The sequence below is a fragment of the Xiphophorus hellerii genome, chromosome 12 (assembly GCF_003331165.1).
Source record: "Xiphophorus hellerii strain 12219 chromosome 12, Xiphophorus_hellerii-4.1, whole genome shotgun sequence".
Taxonomy (NCBI): domain Eukaryota; kingdom Metazoa; phylum Chordata; class Actinopteri; order Cyprinodontiformes; family Poeciliidae; genus Xiphophorus; species Xiphophorus hellerii.
In genome coordinates this window covers 9,307,290-9,334,074 of record NC_045683.1, presented here as the reverse complement: position 1 = coordinate 9,334,074, position 26,785 = coordinate 9,307,290, and the positions used below count along the sequence as shown (strand labels likewise).

The window sequence follows — 26,785 nt, the reverse complement described above, 5'->3', positions numbered from 1 at the left end:
CATAATATACCAGTCCTGAATTTCCAAAGCTGCTCAGCATATGTTTTTGAGTGAAAAAATGGTTCACTCAATGGCTCACTTTTTTTCCCACTGACGGATAAATGTCACTGCAAAACTAATATCTGCCTATTGTGTTCCTTTTGCCTTAGAAACACTATAGTATATAAGAAGAAAATGAAGATATAATGAAGAATTCAAACACTATTAAACGTCACTTATTGACAAGTTAAAGTACCAACTTTAACATGGACAACGGTTGATGGTGAAAGTGCTTTGAAAGCTTCTGAGAGATTAATTCACTGTTAAATTTAGACCAGCTGTAGATAAACCTCAAACACACAGTTTTCTTGTATATAATTTTTAGATTATACCTCAACAGATTTATGAAAGGAAGTCAATCTCCATAAACCTAACTCAATTTTAGACAAAAAGGAATTGTCTAAAATCTAGCAGAAAAGTACCTTAATGGTGCCCTTTGTAAGACGTAAACTTCTTAATTTAGACAGAGTTTATGAACCTAGATAATTTGGTAATTAATACTGATCTAAAATATAAATATTTTAGTCTGAATAAATATAAAAATGTGACAAAAAAGGTTCATGTCTTTTCATACAATGTATGTAATTATCTGTGTGTTTATCAGATTAGATATTTTTTCACTAATAAAAAGCTTGACAAAATTAGGAACTCATTTTTTAAAACTAATACAAGAATAAATGTAATAGTATAATGCACACCCTTTCAAGTTTGTTCTGCTTTGACCATAGATTTGCAGGGATTGTGAAACTCATGATTTTTAATCAAGAGAATTTATCCCAGATATTTGGCAACAGGCATTGGTGGCCCGCTTGTCAAACCCCTGTCTTCTGCTCTATGGCTTTGTGATTTCTGGTTTAATGTGTTTGTCTCTGAGGTAATGTTTTCTTTTCAGATTCCAGCGAACCACAGAATGGTTTTCACTCCTCCACCCTGAACCTCCCATCCCGCCTCTTAGAAATAATGTATCCAGTATTAGCGAACTTATGAAAGTCTCATCCTGAGATGAAACAGATACCAATTTTGAAAATCATAATGCAGAAGAGATGGCAAACTTTTTGTCTGTGTGCTGGAATTAGAAACCTTATTTTGTTCCTCACCACCTGTCGAGAGCACATTGAAATTTATTCAGTTTTGTTTTGAGTTAATTCACTCCTTTGTCTCCTGACAAACATATTTAGTTTTGTTTTTCTCCCTGAATGCTCCACTCTCTCTCTCTCTCCAATCTCCACATTTGTCATTTCCTGCTGTGTACATGGGCCAATTTTTGAGTGCTGTCAGCTTCATAAGTGATAGAGCAGAAAGCTTTACAGACAATTAAATGAGGTTGTAATTGAAAGATTAGCAGATATTGTCACAAAGATGCTCAATTAAAATTAAAACATTACTTAGCAAGAACAATTAAAGAAGATGAATGCAGTTTTATAAATTGGCTATTCGTGTTCGTGTTGATCTTTTTTTTAACAGCAAAAGCAAATTATGTTTCTCATTTAGAGTATAAAAACGAGTAATTTCAGATTCATTAACATGCAGCATATTGGCTTATTTAATTTAATTTGGTTACATTTGCTGTTAAGCATACTGTGTTGAAAAAATATTTAAATGCTCTGGTGAATTGGTACGTTTCCTCACTCGCAAAGAAGAAGTCTATTTTATGGTAGTTTCATTTTATTGAGGAGAGACAGAATATCAGTCCTCCATCCCTACAGAAACTGCAAATCATTCAGGTTTTTGATTGCTGTTTGCAAACTTGAAGCTCCATCTAAAAATCTGGAGATTGTTTATGGTACTTCAGGATTTGATGTGTTTCTTCTTTAGTCAGTTATTAGTACATTAGCTTTATGTTTTGGAACATTTGTATGCTGTATTTGTCACATGTGTTGAACGAGCATTAGGACTGTACCATTTGCAAAGCAACAGGCTGAGGAATAATGTTTCCATCTCCATTATTGTGTTGATTTGTTCTTAGCATTTCTGCTCCCCCAACCATGATTGGTTGGGTTGACACCATATGTCTAATCTACGATCTTATCTCACCATAGCCCTTTCTCCCCATCTTCATCTGATTCCTTTAGAAGTTTACTGGTAAACCTAAAACATGCCTTCTATGGCATTTCTGCAAAATATCAGTCATTTTCTATGTTACCAGTGGTTTTATTGTTGATCCCAATTGTCTTCAGATCCTGAATAACCACATTACCTCTTGATGATTATCTTAATCACAAGCCAAGATGTTGTTGATCAACAATTCGAACCTCCTTACTAAGATTCTTGTGGATGCTCTCATCCATCAATATGAACATTGACTTTTTATGACAGTTTGAATGGAAGCAAGTGATTCTGTGGACCGGTGAGCTTTATACACATAATATCAAGTAAAACTGTAAATGATTGATTGTAATCAGTGTGCCACATTGTAGCATAACTTTTCTGTGGACAGGAAATACATTTTTCTCTCAAAGAAACGAAGCAGTTTTTGAGTCACCCTGTTGTATGAACAGAGCTGGCTATTAAATACTTCTTATCGAGGTCACAGACAGCGCTTTGTTACAAAAGCAATCAAGAAGCTTCCACCATTTTTTAAATTGTTTTTGTGGGAGCATTTTGGGAACTTCGAAAAAAAAGAGGAACAGACTAGAAAAAAATTATCTGTGCACAATTTGAGAGTACCACAACTCACTAAATGCTACAACGCTATAGTCAGCAGCTGCTCATGACCTATTTGTTATATTTCACAGTGTTTCAATAAGTCTTAACCGCATCGCATCATCTTTTGTTCACAATACTAAAACACTGATCAAACCTGAATGGGGAGAAAAAAAAAAATCAAGTATAAAAACAGATTTGAAAATAAGATATTCATGAAAATGTTTTGTGAAAAAAAAATACACAGCAATTTTAGTGTTTTCAATTAAAATTTAAAATTACTTCAAAGGAACCTCAAAAATTATTTTAAAAAATAAGTTTGGTTTTATTCTCCATAGAAAAAATAACAAAATAAAAAAACAACTTATTTTCAACATCAAATCAAATGAAACATTTTTTAGTAGCACACAAAGTTTATACTTGTATCACCATGCAGTGAAGGTAAAGAATGATTTTCACTTTTTTAAATAATCGTTTTGAGGTTTTTTGTACTTTATTGTGTTGGAGTACAAAAAAGCTACAAAGTTATTCAACAATGCTTATCAGAGGAATAACTGTCTTGTATTCCTATGATGTATTATCAGTTAAATTTTTTAAAATTTTTATCCTAGTTACCCCAACACCATTTCAGTCACCATTTTTAGAAGTGAAACAAGAAATGCACTTTGGTAATGTTGTACCCTATGTGTCCCTGTTTTTGTGATACTTAAATTTTTCAGCATCCCCCAGTCTCTCTTCATGCCCTTTTCAAAGTGGAGAGGCTATTTGGGCTGAAGTGTCAATAAATAAACCTCATTGTCTATGGTAATAAGTAGTAACATGCATTTGTGGAAAAGGCCAAGTGAGTTTTCAGTCTGTCACAGTCCCACTAGACACGTCACACCAAGAACGCTCTGGAAAGTGGGCGTTTTTGTTTTTCCCCTGCCTCTTGTCTTGCTTTCCTTCAGTAGGAATGGTAATATCGTATAGTTAATGCCACCTTATGAGACTTTCGCAGGTTTTTGAATGTTAAGCACTTTCTTATTGAATTGGATGTTTGCTAATAAATCACATGGTGCCAGGGGTTGGCATGATTCACTCTCTTCTTCTCTCTGGGTAATTCTACCACGCAACACTCAGGGGAAGCAAATTTGCATTCCTTCCATGACTAATTTAGCTGTTTGCTTTCACTTCGCTGGTGTACACATCATATATTTCTCACCCCCTTCTCTTTCCCCTTTTGCTCTCTATTTCCTTCTCTTTTTGACTTCACCCCTCTCATTATGCATCTTTTTGAGAACCTATCAATGCGTTATTTTACAGTCATTCCTGATTTTTATATTTTCTTCAAAAGATTTTGGTTCATTGGTGTAGGAAATTAAACCAAAAATAGTCTTAATGATGAAGTTTTAAACGTCATAAATAGCAAATTCACATCTTGGCAGCAAGAAAGTTCTATATATAAATACAAGTTTTTATTCCATAGATATAAAATAATCCCTTTCTCAAAGGGAAGAGAAAATATGCTTATTTTATCCTTAATCATCAGATGGGGTTAAGGTCAAATTGTTTCAATTTAAGATGAAAATCTATTTAAAAATACTCTGAGATGAGATGCTTTTCAACTCCTATTGGTTGGACCCAGTATCGACTGAGATGGTACAAGAGTTGGAACCCCAATGTGCTAGACTTTTTGTAGCCTAGCCCCAAAATAGCTACCTGTTGCTAGGTTGTATTGCTGACTCCCTTCCCTTATTGTCCAACACTAAAGGCAATTCAGGATTGTTACACCTTAGAAACTTTTGATCCTCTCTCTTTTTTCGATCTCAGTTACTAGAATCCCACTTTTATAAAACTAACCGAATGACTTTTGTTTAGCTTGATAGTCTCTGGACTGCTAGACTACAATCAGTCTATATCATATGATGTCAGGTTGTTGTATTTTTTTACACTGTCAACACAAAGTTAAAACATTTACACATGAGAAAAGCTTGTGGATCACATCATAGTTGCAAGACTCATTACAGTAATGGGAAAGATGAATCAATAATGGTGCAGAACCAACAAACTGATGCAATGATCAGCAAACTATCGAGGTCATGACCTAAGAACGCGCTCATCGGCATCAGCAACTGTTTGTGGAAAGAGTTGACTAAGATTTTCTTTGATATTTCCCTCATGAAGTTTCTCTATTGACCCTTACTGTTGGAAATTCCTGATTTTATTAAAATTAAATCAGGCTATTAGAAGAATGCAAACATTAAGTAACTTGACAACTGTCTGACTGACAATTAATTTAGTAGTCAGACTTGTATTATAATTACTGTGTCAAAAAAATTTATAGTTAAAGAAAGGTGAACATGCACCAACCTACTGGTGTGTTGGTACCCAGGTAGTTGCTAAAATTGACATAAATATAACGTTGGATGTTTGGTTTAATCTCGGTTTTAAACTGCAACATTTATGTTGCAAAGCACAAAGCTAATTAGAATATTTAACTTGCCTCTAAGAGAAAGTTCAAAACTGAGTTTTGAGCCAAACAGAAAACTTTTATTGCTGCATTAAGTTTGGCCAAACTTTCTTGAGCTTTTTCGTTTGTATTTAAATGGGAGGTTGTGTCTGTAGCGATTCTCTTCACAATCTTTTTCTGAAGTTTTAATTGGTCAACCATTTCCTGAACTAACTGAAATGGCCCGTCAGTGCACAACATGTTGAGCTACCTGGAGACGTGCTTAGTGGTTCACAGGTCTGGAACGGAGCTAATCTCATAATATAGATTGCTGTAGTTTCTATGGTTACCTGTAGTTTTTTTTTCTTTATATAGCTTGTGCACTGGTTTAAAACAGGAATTTTACTGTTGACTGGAGCTTTGCTTGAGCTGTCCAACATGGGATTAGACAGTAATACCTAAAAGTAAGTTTTCCAAATTTAACACAAGAAAATACCTGCAGTATAGATACCTAAAATATATATTTACACAAGTTTTCAGATAATCAAAAAATTATATATTAGACAAGGAGGGAAAAAGCAGTTTTCAAATAATAATTTCATTTATTAAAGGAAAAACCTGTCCAAACCAATCCGGCTCTATATAAAAGAGTAATTGGCCCCCAAATATAATGGTTGAAAACTGGTGAAAAGAACTTGAAGTGGTTCCAGTAGCTCTCATTAAGTCTTTGACATCTCTGTGGAAAAATTTTGGCCCATACTTTATTTTTTTTGCAGATTGTTTAAATTCTGTGACATTGTAGGGATTTGAATATTAATGACCTACTGATATTTAGGTACAAACCCATTTGAAAAGTTAAAATCAAAATCAATATTTTTGAAAAAGTACATTTCACTAAAGGAAAGACATTAGATACATTTATAATTATGTTTTCAAGGTTTCATTTGTGGTAATTAAGATACATTTTCACTTAAAGTAAATTAAAACAGAATATTTTATCAGATCAATCATAAAACATTAATTTTGAAATATAGGCTTAGTGGAAAGTATATTTAATATCTGCTGAAAGGTTAATATGTTTTTAATTTTTTTTTTTTAATTTGACAACAGGCGTGATCAGAACTCGTATTTTAATGTATGAAATATTATAGTACAGTGTTTGGCATGAAGGCCAATGAGTTCAGGTTTATTGTGATTTTACCATTTTCGTCTATTTGACGTTGACTAGACTTTTTCTAAGTCTACAATTTTTTTTCCTCAATTGTCTTGGGCATTATCAAAGTTTGAGATAGCCTTCTGAGCTCTTTTTATTTAGCTGTTTTAGCTACTCCAATAGATGTGATTTTTGCTAAGTCTTTTCCATACTGTAGAATCATAAACAAAATTATGCTAAAGGGCGTCTACAGTGCTTTAGATGTTTTATAAATGAATCTAATCATTGTCTCATAGGCTGATCTGTTATTTTTTGACATGTTAACAGGCTATTACAAAGCTATAGCCTCTAAGTTGTTCCCCTGATACACCCAGGACACATACACAGCCACACTGACCCTGACCCTGAGAGATATTTGAGGTGAGGAACATTCTCAGTCTAATTAAGTAAACTTCCCAAAGCTGTGCCTCTGCAAAGAGAAAAACAGCAAAAGACGGGAGTTATTCTTTCTCCCTAAGGAAAGGCTCATCCATGTTAATCAGGGTTTTGGCCCTTGTGCCATTAATGATAGTTCAGGTTAGAAGAGATGTCTACAGCCAAACGCTACCGGCCCTCCTTTCCATCCATTTACTCATATATTGGCAGTAAAGAGTGCTCAGCCCTACCTCCCTCGACGGTCGGCCTAGAAATTGGAGTCATGATTATGAATTTATATGAGTGTTTAAGTGTAGGGGTTAGGCTCAAATGCCACAGTTACTGGTGAAAAATTGATTTATTAGGCAGATGGTTTTCCTGCAGTGATTTGTGAACGAGCCGGGAGCTTGTTGGGGTAAATGTTGTGGTGAGAGCCTTCTAGAAAGCTTCTGCAATACTCTCCTGAGATTATTACAAAAAAATTTGATATTTGAGAAATTGCCATTTTCATTCACAATGGGCCTAAGACATTTTATTAGATTTTGGGGAAATCAGGTTTTGCCTTTATTCAATCTTGATGTAGCTAATATAGAAAAAGAATTTCCTGACATGATCATTAGCGTTTAATTTCTAGTGTAAGTTGCAGGAAGATGGGAAACATTACCATGACAGATACAACTCAAAGATGTTCAAGACAAATTCAAAGTTAGCTGATGTATTACAAAGTAAGAGTCTGACTGTTTTACTACCCAGCATCCATAAGGAGTGTTATTACAACCATTTATCTTTCCAGCCGTCAAGTTGAGCCTTTCATCTCAGTGTTTCTCTCTGATGTTCAAGTCACAACTGATAATATCAGCTTCAGATCCGATATTGTTCCTGCACCCCCTCCTTCCTTTTGGGTGTGCTGCCATTTACTGCTCTGCCTGTGCTTTAAAACTACCACTTAACCCACAAAGCTGTGGGTCAGATAGCTGTTCTCACACCCAGCGTCGACGCTTTAATGCTCGGATTAGAGAGTTTAAGGTTTGAGCAATGGTTTCATTTTGTCTGAATAGAGAAAATAGATTTTGAATCAATTGAATGCTGGGAAAAATATGCACAAGTACAAGCACAAACAGAGAAAGAGGGCGAGAGCCCCACAGGCATGCATGCAAGAGATAAGAAAAGGAGGCTGGTGGATTTTAAAAACCTCAACATTTTGGAATACAGATTACTCAGTCCCTTCTTTTGTATGATGTTGTGCAGTTCAGCTCACAGAAAAGAGCACAAACTATATATGGGAACATCTAGAGCAAATAGCAAATATGAAGTTTCTGATTTCATTGAGGAGAAATTCCAGAAAGTCCAATTTTTTTTACTCTAATATTGGTTCATTGAAGTTTGGCAGACAGTCATTTATGCACAGCTCTGTTAAGCATAGTGTGGACTTAGAAACACCATGATGTTTTAATTTTTCAGCCATACTGCTATAGAATTGCAATCATCTTTGGGTTTATTGTCCTGTTTATCACCTGGCCTCACATTTGATATACTTGAGTATTCAGAAGGGTCAGAGTTGACTCACAAACTGTGGGGTGCCCAGTTCCTGTGAGTGCAAAGCTGATATACTTGGTTTTCTTTAAACACTGTGTTATGTTGTGACTTTAATATTTAAAATATTAAGGTTTGCAGAATCTGAGAGAAATGCTTGAGTGTTTTGCATATTCTCCAAGCACTGTACAGCCTTAAACCTGGTTTATTGTGCTCGGATGCTCAGTCCTGCATGCGCTGGCTTCATTTTAACATATTTCTTTTTTCATTGTGGATTGATAGATTTCAAAAACGGTAAAATGATCTTTTTACCCAAACCACATTTCCTGATTTCTAACATCATTACTGGTATCTGTCCTTCTTTGTGTTCTGTTAAATGCATTTAAATTACAGTGCAATGAGAGCAGTGCTTTCACATCTTGTGGCTCTGTGACTTTTAGCTGCACATCATCATACATTGTCATTCTGCCTCTAGTACTTAACCTAAGTGTGCAACAAATACATCTCAAGCCATACTTGACCAAAATGGCCAATGTCTCAGAGTTTGCACTAATTTACTGTTGATTAAACATAATAAACATATCTAAATAAAAAAAATAGCTCTAGTTTTAATTTTAATCCTATGCTTTAAGTGAACCGTCTCTTATCATTAGTCAAATGTGGTTGACAAAAAAAAAGTTTGCATTCTTCAAAGACAAATCTATTGCAAAAGCATTGAAGACATTGGTTTTAGGGGTTTAAGTGTTCTGAAACCTAGCAGAAAAGTTTAACTGTTTAACTGCAATTATATCATGGTGGCAGCAACACCATGATATACATGTAATTGCCTTCAGTGTCGGCTTATATAAATGATGACAAATGATGCTGGAGCCTGTTTGTATTTCAAAGCTATGAAGACAGTTTTTCTATTCATAACAAATACTGTGGTAACAAATGACGTAACTTTAGTGGAAATTATCCAGAAGACGGATGCCAAGGAAATTTCATCACTGCAATTCACTTTCTGAGCTTAGGTTCATCCTGTTCTGAGGCGTCATTAATCATTGCTTTGTCACCCTTATCATTTTTACACAGAAGCTTTTGTTAAATGATCAAGGTCTCTTAAAACAACAAATTTTCACACATAGCAGGTTTTCCTGAAACACTCCCAAGTGGATTATTGTAAAGAAAAGAGTCAGCGTTTCTGTTTTGATTTGAATTACTCACTACTTCATAAGTTTAAAAAATGGCCTTCTTTTACAGAACAAAATAGTCATGCTGACACACACAAAAAGTTTAAGCCATTCCCAGCATTATTTATAACAATATGAAGTTTGTCTAAGATGTTTTGAACTACTGGATATTGGTGCTCTTTGTCAGATTTATTGGTATATTTAACATTTTTAAGCTTAAAATTCTGCACAATTTTTAGGCTTAAATTATAAGTGTATTCAATAAAAATCAATCATGTACAGTCATAGTGAAAAGAAGGTACACCCTCAGTAAGTATATTTTTAAAAGTGAACGTCTTCTCACTTTGCTAGACTTTGCTCTTATGGAGCCCCAGCGAGTCATGGAAAGCTTAGCAGTGGACAGATATGAACTCTTATTGGTGTCCCGGCTGACCTCACAAGAGGAGTGAAGCTCAGTTCTCGTTGAGAAGTTAAAGTAAAGTAAGTAGTTAAAGTGAGCACTTCTCATATAAAAAGATTGCGTGACTTATTTGTTGCTTCTTATATGAGGTACTTCATCTCTGTCATTCTTTTAGCAACACAGAGCAGATGTGTTGCTCTGTGTTGCTTATCAGGAAACTTACCTTACAGGAAAGGAAAAGTTTCCTGTTTCCTGTAAGGTAACAGGAAACTTACCTTTCCTGTAAGATAGCTTACAGGAAAGGTAAGTTTCCTGTAAGGTAAACTTACCTTTGCCTTACAGGAAAGGTAAATTATCTTACCTTTTCTGTAAGATAACTTACAGGAAAGGTTATCTTTGCATCAAAGAAAAGTGGGCTGGGAGCAATATATCCAGGTTATTCTAATTTGTCATTCCACAGAACCCATTAAAAAGGAAATGGATGGGTAGTCCAACATTAAAATGTTCCTTCTACAGCCCAGCTCAATTAAGTTAGCTGTGGTCAATCAGGTATCAAAGTGGGGGGAAAAAGTGGGGTGTGGATCTTTATTAAAGCACTTTTACTTGCCTTCAACTACCTTCAAAACTCACCGAATTAGAAGTGTAATCTACTGTCATGCAACTGTATTTTAAAGACTTCAGTGTTGGACTCCAGTACAAACAATAAGAGAACTGTTCTTTGAAAGGTTTGACATGACGTCTTTGCCTTTTTCCACGAACCCACTATTGTTTGTCTGATTCTCAGACTGATAACATTGTAAGGACAAAAAGCATCCAGTAAAAACAAGTGTTCCTCATTCCTTCAAATGACAACTCTTCCACTGTTTTAACTAGACAGCCTATGCTGTGTAGGCTTGGACTAACCCACATGAGCTTTGGGGAAAATGTCACAGGCCTGCTTTCCTGTCAGGTTATTACTCTCCTGGCCATTTTTTCCAGTTCTCAACAACTCAAATCCTCAAACTGTAGATAAGCAAAACAAGTCTTGCTTATCTAGGCATTCCTGTCCTCTGCCCACTTGTTCTTTCTCATATTTTCCGTTGCTCAAACTGCATGAAACTTTCTCAGTGACTTCTTTCTTCCTCTTTTCACTTGCCTTGGGTGTTGTGTTGCATTTTTGACTCAGTGTTCATCATTTAGTCCTAACTACATGCACTGAGAGCTATGTCCATTTCCTGGCCCCTGACAGCACACTGACATTAATCCATATCTCAGGAGATAGTAGTCATAATTTACAAGGGAAAGCCCTTTTTGCACCATTTTTATTTGAGAAGACTGTCCACAGTTGTTGAGTAGCTGTGTTTTATGGTTGCACATTCATTTTTCATTGATGCTGCTCTCCTGCTCTTCTTTTTCCTGCACAAATTTGTATTCCTATCAGTCAAAGTTTACATGTTACTGAATTATGCACTGTCATTACCTTCATCATTTGTAATAATTTTAGGAAAATTTTAATAGATAAAGTTGACTCAAACCACTCTGAGAGTAAAGTTTAAACTTAAACAACACTAGCAAAAGGACACAAATTGTTTTTCACTTTCCTTAATAACTTTCATTTACTTTTAATTTCACACAGCTTCCACATCAGCTTGATTGACCTGCAGATATTTTTTACTTTGCATTTGATTATTTGACAGTCTAGTTTCTCACCCAGCAGTCTCCAAAATACACTCCTTTGAAAAAGTATCCTTCCCTCTTGAACTTTTTCACATTTTGTTACATAATTACTCAAAACTTTGGTGTATTATGTTAGAACTTTATGCGTTACACCAACAGAAAGTAGCAAATTTCCACGAAGGTAAACCAGAGGGATTTTTTTCATGGTTGTTCTTCCAATGAAGCAACTTCTAAAAGGGAATAAGTGTATTTATTTAGTAAAAGGGGATTGAATACAAATTCAAACAATGCTTAGTAAAGTTAATCTACTATATTTTAAAGATTTATTACACAAGGACTGTGTATCCTAAGTATTTATTTCAGACAGTTTTGATGATTACTAATGAAAATATAAAATTCAGATACTCAGACTATTGGAATATTACAGAAGGACTGAAAAACTTCTATTACAGAAATCTTATAGTCTTGTTATGTCCTTCATATTTGCTTCACTTAAAAAAGATGTACAAGCAGCACAGATGCACCTTGAAAGGATAGTGAATTCAATCTCAGACAAGAGTCTGGAAAAAATCCAGAAATTGTGGGCATCATCTGAAGTCTGTGCTTCAAGACCCATATCAATGTGCTGCACATCGCGGTTACACTTTTGATCTTAATTCGATAAGATAAGATAAGATAAGATAAGATTTATTTGTCATTGTCATCAACAGATTACAACAAGATTGAGATTTGCTCGACTCGAGTTAAGATGCAGGTTATGTGTATATACATAATATACAAAGATAAAGAAATAAATAGTACAAAATGAGAAATAAATAGACATCAGAAGATGGTTGCAGCGCCTGGAGGTGTGGCAACAGAATTTACATTTTTAACAAAGTGGTGTCAAGAGCAGAAGTTCTTATGCCTTTGAATTTAGTGCCATGATTGCCATCGGGTAAAAACAGTTTTTTAGGCGATTTGTCCTGGTTTTTATTGCTCTGTATCTCTTGCCTGATGGCAGCAGCTGGAAGAGACCATGGCCAGGGTGTGAAGAGTCATTTAAAATGTCCAAAACTTTCTTGTGGAGCCTGGAAGTGTAAATCTGTTCCATAGTGGGGAGGGGGCAGCCTATGGTTCTCTCTGCTGCCCTAACAACCCTCTGGAGCGCCTTCTTGTCCGCGGATGTGCTACTGCCGTACCAGACACACAGACTGTATGTGAGCAACACACAGACTGTACGTGAGCAAATTCATATTCAAATTAACTGAGAATTGAATTATAAGCTTTTCATTATTCGGATACCACAATTATTAAAATAAAGAGAAAGAAACGACATGCATCTTCTATGTCTATGCATTCTTCCATTTGAAATAAGCCACTTTAATAAATTCATGTTTTGATGACATTGTAATATTTTGATATATACCTTTATTTATCCTCCAACTTCACAACCACCATGTACATTACATGCCTTGAAGTTTGTGGGTATATGTTACAATACTTACATATTAGCATGCAAATTGCCACTTTAAAACTGCACACTGTATAATTTGAAAATAAATACAATGATATAACTTACTTGCTTGGTACATATCTAAATTAGTATCTCTGCAAAGAGCCTTGAAAAAATTAGCATGTTTGTAGTTTCACTTCAGAAACCTCACCTTGCCTGTAAATTAGGTTTGGCAGTGGCTCTACAACGCTGCCTAAGGACAAAGAATAAAACGACGACCTGCCAGACTGCCAGCTTTTATTCAGTCCAGGTTTGATGCTGCAAACTTCTGAAAGCAAGGAACACCTGGTTTTGGATGAGACTTCTCAAAGGGTTCCTAGTAATTCTCTGTTGTAATCATTATTCCAGCCAGCTTTATTTCATCCCCTCCCCCCACCAAGTTTATTAAAACAGCACTGAGCAGTGGCTGCCAGAGATATTGTTCCATAGTCCCATTTGCATAAAAAGCAACAGGGTGCCATATGGGTCTCTGCAGATCTGTCTTGGATTTTTCTAAGAGAAAAGAAAAGTGGACTTATTTTGCTGTAGACAGACTTCTGCATGGAATTCACTTGAGATGGCCAAGAGTGTTAATTAGAGCTCAGTCGAACTCTAGAAACACAGCATTAGTGTTGAGATGCACCTTGTGTCTTTCATATTTTGTTTTATAAAATTCATCATGAACCTTCTTTTTTGATCCACCCTGATGTGTCAGAAGGTAAAAGGAAAGAATCATTTGAAGGATCACTGTGCCTCTGCTCTCACCTCTGTCCTTGATCAAATGGAACTTTTACTTGAAGGTGTCACTGTAATTAGAGTCTCTGCAAGTGTGGGGAAAGTGGATATGGAGCGAGTGGGCGGATGAATGTGTGTGCGCATGAATGTCAGGCTTCTTTTTTTTAATTGCCTGCACATTGTGAAGTGCAAATTTCATCCTTCAAGAGCATAAACAGTCAGGAAAATCTGTAAAAGAAAATCTTTGCAACTGCTTTATTGGTATTCCAAAATCTGAAAACAAAATCATGACTAACAAAATTTTGGTGCTGGCATGATTAACGTTTCTACAGTTTCTTTTCTTATTAAACTCTGCCTCTTGCCAAAATTAGAAAAACAACATCTACATTATTATGACTTGCGATCTCTGCTAGAAAAGTTTGAGCAAGTCTAAAGTTGCTTTTTTGCATATTTCAAATTTTCACAAGTTGACCAGCTGTAACAGAGAGGAAGCTTAACCCGAAAGGCACAGCTCTTCTCAGAGCATTTATTCCAAGCCTAAGTTATGTCAGAAATGTTTGACACATTTTTGACAGGCAAGTTCAAGTCAGGCCTTTATGTCTTTGACCACAAATCAAGTTACAAATGTTTGAGACAAGTTTTCACTACAAGTTCAGGTCAATTCAAGTCTTGTCTGAATTCTTGGTGTCCAATTTCAAGTCGAAGCACAAGTACTTTAGGGCCGAATCTAAGTTAAGTTGTTTAACAAAACCTAAGTTCTAAATCAGAACTATTAGGGGCAAGTCTTAAGTCTTTGAGGGTCAAAATCAAGGCTTTCACATTTCAAGACCTTCTTCCCAAGTCCAAGTCAAGCTTTCAATCTGAGTCCAAGTCCAATTTGTAATATTTCACAGAATTAAAAACTCTTGCTGTCAAGTCTCAAGTCTTGGAGGGAAAACTCTTACCCTAACCCTGTTAAGTCACAATTCTTGGAACAACGAGTCTAAATGAAGTTTCAAGTGTTTCACCATGAGACAATTTTTTCTACCTGCTATACAACCACCTGCCTTTGTTTGATTTGGGCCTGGTACTTACAGTGGAAACAACTGGAGGAGAAAAACTGTGCCAGAAAACTACTCTGCTCCCCTTAGAGATTAATTGCACTTTGAGTGAAACTCTAAGTCAAGTGTGACTATTTTTGTGACTTTGTTGCAACTTGAGTCCCTAACTCTGACAGCAGGTGAGGTAATCCCTATTAGATTTATTTCAATGGCATTAAAATACACTTTTCCACTCCTTTTTACCAGAAACTAAGCACTATGAGGCAATAAAAGCCATAAAACATCAGTGATTTCCATTTGTGAGTGACGCATCATTACATACAGTCCTACACTACATCAAAAGACAACTGAACTATTCACACCTTCACTGATTTCTCTCAACTCTTGGGAATTCTCCCACCTTTCTCTTCACATGGCTTTCATGTATTCTTTTAGTTTCTCTTCCCCTTAACTTTTTTATTTGCTGAACCTGAATAAAAGCTTTAGCGGCTCTGAAACTGAAAGTCCCCCGTCTCCGCCTGCCTACACAGACAGACGTTTTCAGAACCAAAAGTGGGAATCCTCTGCCTTCTCCTCACATTCATTTTCACATTCTCCTCCCCTTACTGCACATCCACAAATTATTCGGGGAAAGGATAAAGGCGTGCATGCGAGCAAATGAATGGCTTGATTTAGATTCAAATTGCATAAAGTGAGCTAATCGGAATAACTGACAAAAGCTCTATGACGAAGAAGTGATAACCTGCAGGCTGCTTCCTTATTGCAGGGGATGGGACTGAAGTGCTGGGCTGGTGTACAGGTCTAATTGCATGACTCATTGAAGGGGTAAAATGACTGACATGTAAAGAAAGATTTCTTTGAGATTCAACACTTAATGACTTTTACTTTGCATGATAAATCAGAACTCACAGCCTTCTTTTTCTACTTTTTCAAAGTCAAATTTTCAGTTGAACTTTTCTCTCAGCCTCTTTTCAGTACACTTTTAAGGAACCCTAGTTTGTCTTTCATAAAAGCTAACTGTTTTTGTCTATATTTTGCTTTCTTGTTTAGAAATCCTATTTATCATGTTTAGCTCTTTTTCAAGGATTTTTTTATCCATTCATCTATTTTCTAACACCCTTATCCCTAGTGGGGTCGGGAGGGCTGCTGCCAGCTAATGTACAGGGCGAGAGGCGGGTCACCCTGGACAGGTCGCCAGTCAGTTGCAGCTCAACACAGAGACAGACAAGACAAACAACCATGCACAGACACACACACACCTAGGGAGAATTTAGAGAGACCAATTAACCTGACAGTCATGTTTTTGGACTGTGGAAGGAGAGTACCCGGAGAGAACCCACGCATGCACAGGGAGAACATGCAAACTCCATGCAGAAAGACCCCGAGCCGGGAATCGAACCCAGGACCTTCTTGCTGCAAGGCAACAGTGCTACCAACTGCACAACTGTGCAGCCCAGGATTTTTTTTATGTAGGAGTTCAGAATGAGAAAAGTATAATATTGAAATTCTGAAGTTTATACTTTTTACGATATCACAACAGAAATAATCTCAGTCAGATACAACAAAAGAAAATAGTTAAAATTTTTACCCAATCGCAGTCAATCTTATTTAATTTAATTCAGTTTATTTATATAGCACCAAATCAGAACTAATGGCCTCTCAAGCTATGACACAAAAGTGATTCCAATTTGATCCCTTATCTGAAATATTGCAGTCAAGGTCAGTTCAACATTAAAATTGTTTAAAAGTTTTCTATCTAAGGAAATCCAGCAGACTGCATCAAGTCTTTGACTTGCAGCATATCCAGCTATCTGGCATCAGTAGACTATGGACTGCATCAAGTCATGACCTTTGCTTCAACCCCTCATACTGAGCATGCATTTAGCGACAGAAAATTTCCCTTTAACAGAAAGAAACCTCCGGCTGAATCCAACTCAATGTGAGCGGCCATCTTCCATAACTGAGGTTTGAGAATAGAGAGCAAAAAATAAAAAAAACACAGCTGAAAACTTTTAACTGCTTTATTTTTAAACTTTCTGATAGTAACACATTACAGTGGTGCACCACTAAAGAAACAAATGCACTCATTTTTCAGTGTCACTTCTGGACAGGGTGAAAAGGATTTTGGGATTCTTTGAGTAGCCTGACAAAGCCACACATATTTTGAATTCACCCGTCCCTCTAGGTTTTATCTATTCTGAGGGTTTTGTTAAACAACTTTTGCAAAATAAAAAAAAAACACTGTGCCATTGCACATTAAAAGGCAAATAAATACAAAATAAAATTTAGTTTATACAGTTGTACAACATGAGTAAATCTAGTTCCCGTTGTTGCTTTCAAATAACAAAAGGAAATAACAGTATGGGACAAACAGAAGTTGAGTAAATAGTCTCAACTAAGGCATAAAAAAAGAGAGACGAAGACACAGTGACATCACAGGGTGAAAAGTTCTATGTGATTGAAAATTTGCACTTCTAATTCACTGAGAGCTAATTAACAGTATGCGGATTATTTTTCTAATGAAGGACAATGGAGGGTATACTTTTCATTACCAATTATCCCCTCAAAGTCACCTCATGTTATTATTTGCTGCAGTTATGAAATGAATTAGAATGTATTATAAGTCCTGGAGAAATTCTGCCTCAATGATCATATTCTAGTGTTGTTATAATAGGTGTGAAGTCAGCCTTTGCTGAGGTAAATTGTGTTGCTATTTCTGAAAATATGAAAACTTTATGGTGCAGCAAACTTTTGTTAAATCTTCTATATCCTAATTTACCTATGCTTAGGTTTCATTTTGAATCTAAAACTAATGAGATGTTTTGTCCTTCACTTTAACTCACATTTAATTCCTAATTGCAGATAATCTGCAGACAGAAATGTTTCGTCTGAACAAACTTCATGACAAGATGACAAAGACAAATTGTTCTACAAAATTTATTAAACTCAGCTTTGACATGATAACATCTCCCAGAAGGATGAAAGCTGACAACTTATAAGTTACTGGTAAAATTTTTAATTAAAGAGTCGTTTTGAAAGTAATATATCAGCTTATGTCTAAAAATGTTGTTGTAATATCAACCACTGCAGGACAGTCCAGAGTTAATTCAACTAATCTTGTTACTCCTGATTTGACTTGGGTAGATATAATAACCTTGAGTAAAAATAGTTCCATAAAAATTTAGAACAAAATGTAACAATTATTTCTACATACCTAACATAAAATTAAATATTGATTATGTGATGTAATAGTGGTTTTATTGTTATTATAAACACATTATTCATTACTTACACTACATTACTTACTATGTTAAATCTGTATTTGTGCTTTTTGTGGTTTGTACTTTACTTTTCTGTTCTTGAAGAGAAAGACAAGTTTAACAAGCTGCTCTTATTTGGTTAATTAATCAGCCTGAATTCAGCTGGTTGGCCGAGATGCTGCTTATGGCTTGCCAACTATCACTTTTAAACAGCCTTAACTTATTAAGAGTGATGGGTGGCACCCCCTGAGCATGCACACCATGTTTTCTGCATTTGGAAAAATGATCAGTCACATTTTTCTTTCTTGTAATTAAAAGAGAAATGTATTTAGCAACAAAAGATGGGGGAAGGGTAGTGCTGGATCATTTCTGCGCTTTCTCTGTGCTCTCATTCAAAGAACATTTATCGGCAGGAACAGTAAGACAGACATTTTTTCGGTTTTGAAAGCAATAAACTTGATTTACAATTATATAAGGATAATAAATTGTGTGTTTTTGCTGTCTAGTAGATTCTAAATAGAGATTGTAACTGTGAGTAGCTGTATTTTCAATAGATGTAAATGTTAACATTTAGTATTCAAATTCACAAAATGAGCCACAATTTTTTAAAAGTTTTGTCAAACCTTGGATACTTTAAATTCACATAAAAGAAGAAACAACTGTGTATTGATCAGTTTTCTTCAAAGGTTTTTGTAATTATTTAATCTTCTCTTCAATTACGTCAACATTTTCACAGTGTAGTTTGAATTTTGTTGCCGTCTGAATGTGTTCTTAATTGTATCGTATGTGGTTCATCATGCAACCTGATTCCCAACTGCTGAGCTTCATGATGTTAGTGCATTTTTCTGATGTAGATGATCAACTTTGGTGTCCATCTACTGTGTTTCATCAGTTGATTCTTCTGTGTAAATCCTCTTTTCTATTTTTCTAATTTGTATGTTACTGTCCTGCTTCCCCCCAGAGCCAAGAAGAAGACAAAGCCCTTGAACCTTAAGATTCACAGCAGTGTTGGAAGCTGTGAGAATCTGCCCACGCAGCGGTCACCGCTCCACACCGAACGATCTTTGCGATCCTTCTTCTTTCCGTCTTTCATCCCTTCCACACCTCCCGTTCATGCTGAAACACCCTCTGCAAGTAAGTGAGCGCACATTATAAACCAATCTTCCATTTTATTATCAGTTCATGTCAGTGTTTCATTTTCTGCAAAAGGCATTTTGCTCTCTGTGAGGTTAAGTCACAGACATTATTTCACTGAATGCATGAAAAATGCTCTCAAGTTGAAAGTTTATCCACAATTGTAACTTCAAATTTATTTTGCAGGATAACCTATACACCTGTGCACAGAATTTTTAAGCAGGGTTTTCAGGGTTATAAATACATTTTGTAACTCTATTAAAACTATGTTTTGCACTTTTCTGTGTCCATTTACGACTCACAAAAAAATTCTTCTTTCTATCAATCTAATATTGGTTAGAAAAACTTTCAAAGTAAAGCTTAGTTGGAAAATGGACCATATGGGGAATCAGGCTGTTCCATTACGGCCGGAGGTAGTGTGTCGCTGCACACCGGCAGCCTTATTGGTTGATACATTATAGGCAAACTGCGGAAGCCATTAGATTGAGGAGGAGATGGAAAAAGGCAGAAAAATAGAGAGTAATGGAGGCCCTGTCAATGAAACGAGTGATGTATGGCTGCGACTTAGTGTTGGGAATACTCTCTGACATAACCAACAGGGATGTGGGGCGTAGCCATGAATAGATGTAAGCAGAGGCATGGCAATGAATAATGAATCTCAACATGCGTAAGACAGAGAAAAAGAAACAAATTTAAAATAATAAAATAGCTACAGACATAAGCATACACACTGCACCATTCTAATTCAAAACTCTGTAACTGACATCAAGATAGCATCTTGTTCCAATTTTATCTATTTTCATCAGAAAGGCCAACAGTCATTTTATCTTTCTTAACAAACAAAAAGAAAAAGATGTTTCAAACTGTAGGGGTTATGGACTGCACAAATTGCAAATAGACTAGCCTGCATTGCCTAGTCAATTCTCAAGAACATTCAGAAGTATGGTACTGTCTGTGTTGCATACATAAGTGTAGTTCTATGAATTAACAGAAATGATTTTTCAGTTTAGACACTCTTCTGCACTCATTTTTGCTTCAATTTTGGAAAAGAGTTTTACAAGAGCAGAGTGTTGTCTGCTCTTGGGTTGGGTCAGCCAATATAGTAAAAGTTAATTGACAGCGTACTCCGACATGGCTTTGTAACGCAAAAAAAAGAAGACTGACGCATCTGACCAGTCAGGACATATTTTGGTTAGATGTAAACAACGTGGCCTAGAAAAAATAGAAATGTCCACATCACTTATTTTGGGAATGGCGCATGTGAGTTTGTGTTTAAACGCTTGGATGAGCATACGTGTGTGTGCAGCCCGGTCAGCCAGGATAAACATCTGTCCAGGGTCTAGTTTGGGATTATAGTATCACTGCCATCTCGTACGTCAGAAATTTGCAGCCAACAACGTTATCCCTTGTCCCTTGAGTCATGTGAATCAAACAGACAGAGGATCCACAAGATTGGCTGAGGTGACCGAGACCACACGCTGTCTGCTCAAGATGAATCAATGCCAGGACTAAGCTGAGCGCTATTGTGAGAATACACTTATTTTCCCACCAGGATATACTGCTTAAGATCGTATGTGGATAAGATATGATGGAAGGATTAATGACACAAGTCATACAGTTTAGCTGTAAACTGTGTAGCTTGCTCTTCGCTGCATCGTTTATTTCCGAAGAACAGTTGTAGATAGTTTTGTGGTCAATCTCTAGATAGATTACTTCTCATCTTATTTTGGTGTAAACACTGGTCTCCACATTTATCCTTACATCTGGCTAAAAAGGTGATTACTTTAGAGGAAATTTAGGTTTTATTGATGTAACACAATTTAACATTCAAAATTTTAAAAATAAAATCCAACCAGTACTTGGGGTACAGTTAGACATTAAAGGGAAAAGAAAATATGTTAAGAATACAGTCATTTTAAAAGACTAGTGGTGCCTCACTTCTACAATTACTTTGTACAAACCAGTTGGACACAATTCTTTCTTCTCCCATACTTTCATATACTACCTCCTTAGTGGTCTAGGTTTCCACTCTGATGCCATTCTCTGACTAATTTTTAAAGATTTTTTACTTCCTTTACCATCCTCTTGATGGCAAGATTAACTTGTGACCATGTTAAGTTATGCAAAACATTCAGTAGCTTTTGTTTCATCTGTCAGTATGAAGAAAGTATGAGGAAACGTTTACAGAAATTCACACAGTAATTATCCAGTTACCCACCATTGTAACTGAAGGCTAAACCACATATTTCTTACTTCAATGGCATTTTTTCATAAGTGGCTAAGAGGAATGTTCTATGATGTCACATCAAAGTTATTCCCCAGGGCAAGCAAGCAGCAAGTCAAAGATGATCATTTAATCAACTTAAAAAGTGCAAAAGTTAACGCCTTACATTTACAGAGCAGCTAAAAGGCATTTACCTTCTAACACATTTCTTCTGCTCTTGATATATTGTCTCTCTAAAACATTTGAGATCACTAAATCAATTTCAAAACCAATCAAAGACAAAAGGAGTAAAAAATAAATAAATTTTTAAATGATAATTTGATTTATTAATTGAAAAATTAATAAATATGTTGGTTCTTCATAGCAATTGCTGTCTTTGAGTCAGGTGTGGCTATAATTGTGGGGGCTGTTGTCTTCCTTTTGGTCACAAAGAGTGACACACATGGGCCATATTTGGAATCGAGCCTTACATCTCGAAAGCTCTGCACATGGTTGATTACACTCATCAGTGTGTCTGTGAGCACTGAGTGAGCTTTTCTGACATCTGTATTCAAAGTCACTCATCCACATTTCTCTGTAGGATAAAAGATAGTTTACAGTAGAGTGAACAGTGGATTAAGGTTTTCAGCACATATACAGTACATGAATCATAGTGTTTTATCTGGCAAATTTAGCAGATGGCCAATGAGTACTACTTTGGTATTCCATTGTGTTTAAATATTTAGGCCTTGTCCATTATTTTGCATTAATTTCACTATTGAAAACATTTAATGCTAACTGTAATGTTACAAAACATGCATCTGCTTTAGAAGTTGTAGTGTTTCTTTCTTAACAAAAGATTTTCTTTGCTTTAGTGAGAAAGAACAATGTTTTTTCTCTCATTGAGTGATCATAAAAGTTTTAATTAGAAGCAGAAGCGATTTACCAGGGATTTATTTCAAAACAAAAACAGGGGTCACATTTTAAACTGTTTAACATATTCTATCAGCTTTTAAATGTATTTGCTACATTAAAAAATGTAGATCCTTACCCTGACTTATCTTGAAACTTGAGATTTCCAAAAGGTGGCCAACATTTTCACAACGAGCGAGTTTAAAAACATTAAACAGACAAGCTCCACTCCACATTACTGTACAGCTAACAAGTTATCTGTTAAAGTGTCACTCTGTGTTGAAAAGTAGCAGCCATAGTGAACCACCAAAACAACTAAATATGCAGTAGAAGCTCCAATTTCCTTTTATTTAACATTTAAGATTTGTGTTTTGAGTAGTGTTCCTGCAGCAACAGCTTTCACTTCAAAAAAGTGTCTTCACTTGAAGGATTTGGCTATTTTTGGTATGACATGTTCACTGATTGGAAAAACATCAGATATTTGAGATTCCAGCTGATCAGTCACTGGTCAAGGTTGATCAAGCTGAAAATTGGCTGAATTGGACCGCCAGTCAATTTTTCATCTCTAATAAAAGTTGGACCTAAAAACCAAGACAGCGGAAAAGTTAAGGTGTGGTGAAAAATATTCTTTTAGAGAGGTTTGATGATTGTAAGCTTAAAGCTAAGCTCCTTTATTACATCCAAGAAACATACAGGATCACACTGTGATTGACAGTAATAAAGGCACTGGAATTTAAAACAACTAAAAGTGAGCAATCTTTCCTATCTGTATTTAGGTGCAAGTCATTAGTCACAGTATAAATGTGGTTTCTAAGTGCTATAAAAGCAGACTAAGTGGTTAAAAACATTTTTATTATTCATAAGCTTTATCAACTGTGCAAAGATAACTGTCTGCCAAAATCATGGGATAAAGGACAGTTTGACAGCAATTTAAATAAAGGAAGTTTATATTTAATTTCTTTAGGACTGGAAGAAGAAAAAAGCATTTTAAACTACTGCTGAGCCAGTTTTCAAAGTTCAACTTCTCGTGAAGTAGGGACATATGATAAAGGTAAAGGAATTTTCTTTCATGTTACCTTTTACTATTATATTTTTCAATGCAGATCACTCAAAAGTAAGCCTAATCATTGTGACGGTCTTATAAAGTCAAGTTTTTATTTAAAGTTAGACTTGACTATAGTTCACTTGACCTTTTTAAATGTTATGCCTTCAATATCTCTGCAAAGTCTGAATTTCTTAAACACATTAAAATACAAAGTGAAATATTAGTCACCCAACGGTCCAATAGGTGTCTTTTACTATGCAGGTAATGCTTAGATCACATATGACTATTTGGATTAATGTGAGGCTCTGAAATATTCTTCACTAGATCTTCAACAACAACTGCCAATCCATGCCACTAGACAGGAATCTCTCGTCATTAGAGAGCCTCTAAGCTTGTAAGACACTATCCTATTTCTGCCTTTAGCTGGCCTGGAAGCATGTAATTTTTGTTCAAAATCTTAATAAATCCTGCCATTTTAAGCTACTGTTCTCTAAAAGTATCACATGGACATTTATTTTAATCTCAGGTGTCCAAACATTGGAAAAAAAAAAAAAGTTGGCAAGCTAATTCTCTTGTTTGGTGTTGTTGTTTATCTCCCATGGTCCACTCAAAGTTTAGTCAGTTTTTGTGGGTTGCTTCAGGTGATGAAATAAATCATTGTTATGTGGTTGTGAAATGTTATGGTGACCACAGAGACACATTTATTTGTGTGCTGCTCACCTCTTGTGCCTGAGGCTGCTTGAGCCCACACAACTGGATTAGACAGACACCCTGGGTTGTGTCCACTTGGACATCTAGTTCTGGCATTTTACCAGCACACCTGCTCCAAAGCTAATGTGGACATGCATAAGATGGAAGCAGAGAGGGAGGGAAAGAGAGTGTGGGAGTCTGCAAGTGTGTGCTTGTGGATATAAATGGCTTAAATGTTCTTCAAGCGCTTTTTGCTCAGCTCAGTCTTTTATATTTCTACATGTATTCCAATGACGTCACATGCTCTCTTTAACCTCGCAAAGCTGATTTGCAGTTGCATCACGGATCTCCTAGCAACCAAATCTGGTGCCACATTGGAGGCCCCTTCTTGCATTGGCAGATAAGTAATTGCTTTAAATAACTCCTAAAACATGGCAAAGGAAAAATAAAACAGACTTGGAAGACCTGTTAACTTTGGTATCAATCCAGCAATGCAGCAGAGATGTGTTGCTGTTTACTAAAATGTTTCATAGAAAAGAGAAGGCTGACGTGTTGACTCATGCTTGGAGTGCAATATGTCTGAGTATATTCTAAGTAATCCAGCTCATTGTCTATCATGCAATTATAAGAGCCTGAATAGTAGGAAACCGGGCTTCCATTCTGTTCCACGTGACACTTCAGCCGTCATTTGAAAGGAGCTGCAGTATTAGTTCAGTAAAATATTTTATGAGTGTGAAATTCCACTTCATGCAAGTGGCTAAGTGGCTAGGGTAAGGCGTCTCTTGGGAACTCTGGTCAAGATGCTTAAGAGTCTGTTTAAACTCAGGAAGATGTCCATCTTATGGGAGATTGATGACCAATAGTGTGCTGGTGTTCCTTATTAATCTTAGTAATTAATGTAGTTATTTTGCTTTGTAAATATTCAATGTCAAACATACATAGTCAGGATTAGCAAACATTCACATGACACTGTCCCCTGCCACATCATGGATCTAAAAAGACTAACTATTGGGTGATGTAACAGTGTATGTTAGTGTCGTTTGTTTAGTTTGTATGTTTTTCCAGAGTAACTTGAATTAAGTTTTTCAAAATCTGTAGGTAATTTTGTAGAAATTGGCAGGTTAGCTCACTGTTTCCCAGAGTGTGTCCTGGAGGGCTGGCATCCTGCATGTTTTAGTTCCCCCCCTGGTGATAGTAACAATCTTTTCAGTATGTCAATGTTCTTCTTAGGTCTTCTAATGAGTCATCATTTGATCCAGGTGCTTTAAACCAGGAAGATGACTAAAACATGTAGGATGCTAGCCCTCTTTGGGCACCATTCTTTTAGATGTTTCAGTCATCTTAGATCAGGAAAATGTCTAAAACATGCAGGGCAGTGTGCCTTGAGGACCAAGGTTGAAAAATACTGGGATAACTGTGAGTTTTTTCATAAAATAAATCACTTCATCGCAAACATTTTGAAATGCAATTTTATTCTTTGGTCTTGGAATAGAAAACATTTTCAGTTTATATGATCTAATATAAAATTAAATTGTGCACCATTTGCTAAGTCAATAAAGAATGTATTATCAAAAATATGTGATTATTAGAGTTTCAACAATTTAAGCCTCATAGTAGCTTGGCCACCTTATGTATTATGTTACATAATAACATAATACATAAAAAAGTTACCCCTCATTCTCAGGGGTAACTTTTCCAAGATTACCCTAATCTTGGAAAAGTCTAGAATTGTCCACCCCCCAAAAAATCATTGAAGAAACGTTTGTATTTAGATAATATCAAATGAAAAGGCAAAAGAAACAAAAAACGAAATAAATATGTCATTTATCTCAAAATAAAATAAGTTTAATTAATTTTTAGTTCCCGCCTCCCCCTACCATTATTAGAACAATGGTTCAGTCCAAAGTGTAGGAGGAGGAGGAGCAACAGCAGCGAACAGCACAGGCTGGCGTGAGGAGCTAGCTGTTAGCCGTGGCTCTGCAACACAAACATAAAACCCCCCAGTAAGTAAATACTTTAAACAAAAGACATGTAAACCTTTTATTTACTTTCACTTCTCAATAGGAAGAAACACATTACCAATAAAAATCAGACTGCAGTTCGTTATTTCAATACTTTGGCTGAATCATGATAAGCTGCCTCATTAGCAAAGCTGCTACACTGCTTTCATAGACTTAAGCTTTTTTTGGTCAAAGGTAGCAAACATCTCATTAGGCCCGAGCAGCAAAGCGCTGCGAAGGCCTATTGTATCTGTACTGTTTCTTATTAGGCCCGAGCAGCAAAGCGCTGCGAAGGCCTATTGTATCTGTACTGTTTTATTATTATTCTGCCCCCCTCTTCGTGTGCCTTTTTGGGGGCTTTATCATATTCAAAAACTCACCAAACTTGGCGGTCGCGACTAGAAAAATTAAAAATTTTGAATTTTAAGGTTGTCGCAAAAATCGCTAAAAAAATTGCTCAACGGCGGCAACTAGCAATTTTCTGTTGACACAATGGTATGAACGTACTTCATCGTAGAGACATGAAATTTGGCACACTTGTAGAGCTCACCAAAAGACTCAGAACTTACGTTTAATGTTATAAGCCAACTATCACAGGAAGTCGGCCATTTTGTATTGAAAGTCCATTTTTTACCTCGATTTTGACGTTTACAGCCTTCGTATTTGATCGAACTCCTCCTAGGGATTTTGATTGATCGGCTTCAAACTTGGTCAGTCTGATCATAAGGCATGTTTGATTTAAAGTTATCAAATTGGTGAGTTTTGGAGCATGTTGAAGGGGGGTTAGCAGGGGTCAAAGTTCACCTACTCGCCATGAAACACGAAACTCTTATATTTCCTATATAAAAACACAT

At 36.0% G+C, this 26,785-nt stretch overlaps 1 protein-coding gene across 3 annotated transcripts in view; it reads left to right on the top strand.

Moving 5' to 3' along the window:
- Positions 1-26,785, top strand: part of ksr2 (kinase suppressor of ras 2) — a 118,438-nt gene that overhangs the window by 31,614 nt on the left and 60,039 nt on the right. For all 3 annotated transcript variants that reach the window (XM_032578267.1, XM_032578268.1, XM_032578266.1), the window contains one exon: positions 18,909-19,081. In XM_032578267.1, coding sequence (XP_032434158.1) covers positions 18,909-19,081 — 173 coding nt within the window. The remainder of the gene's footprint in view (positions 1-18,908; positions 19,082-26,785) is intronic.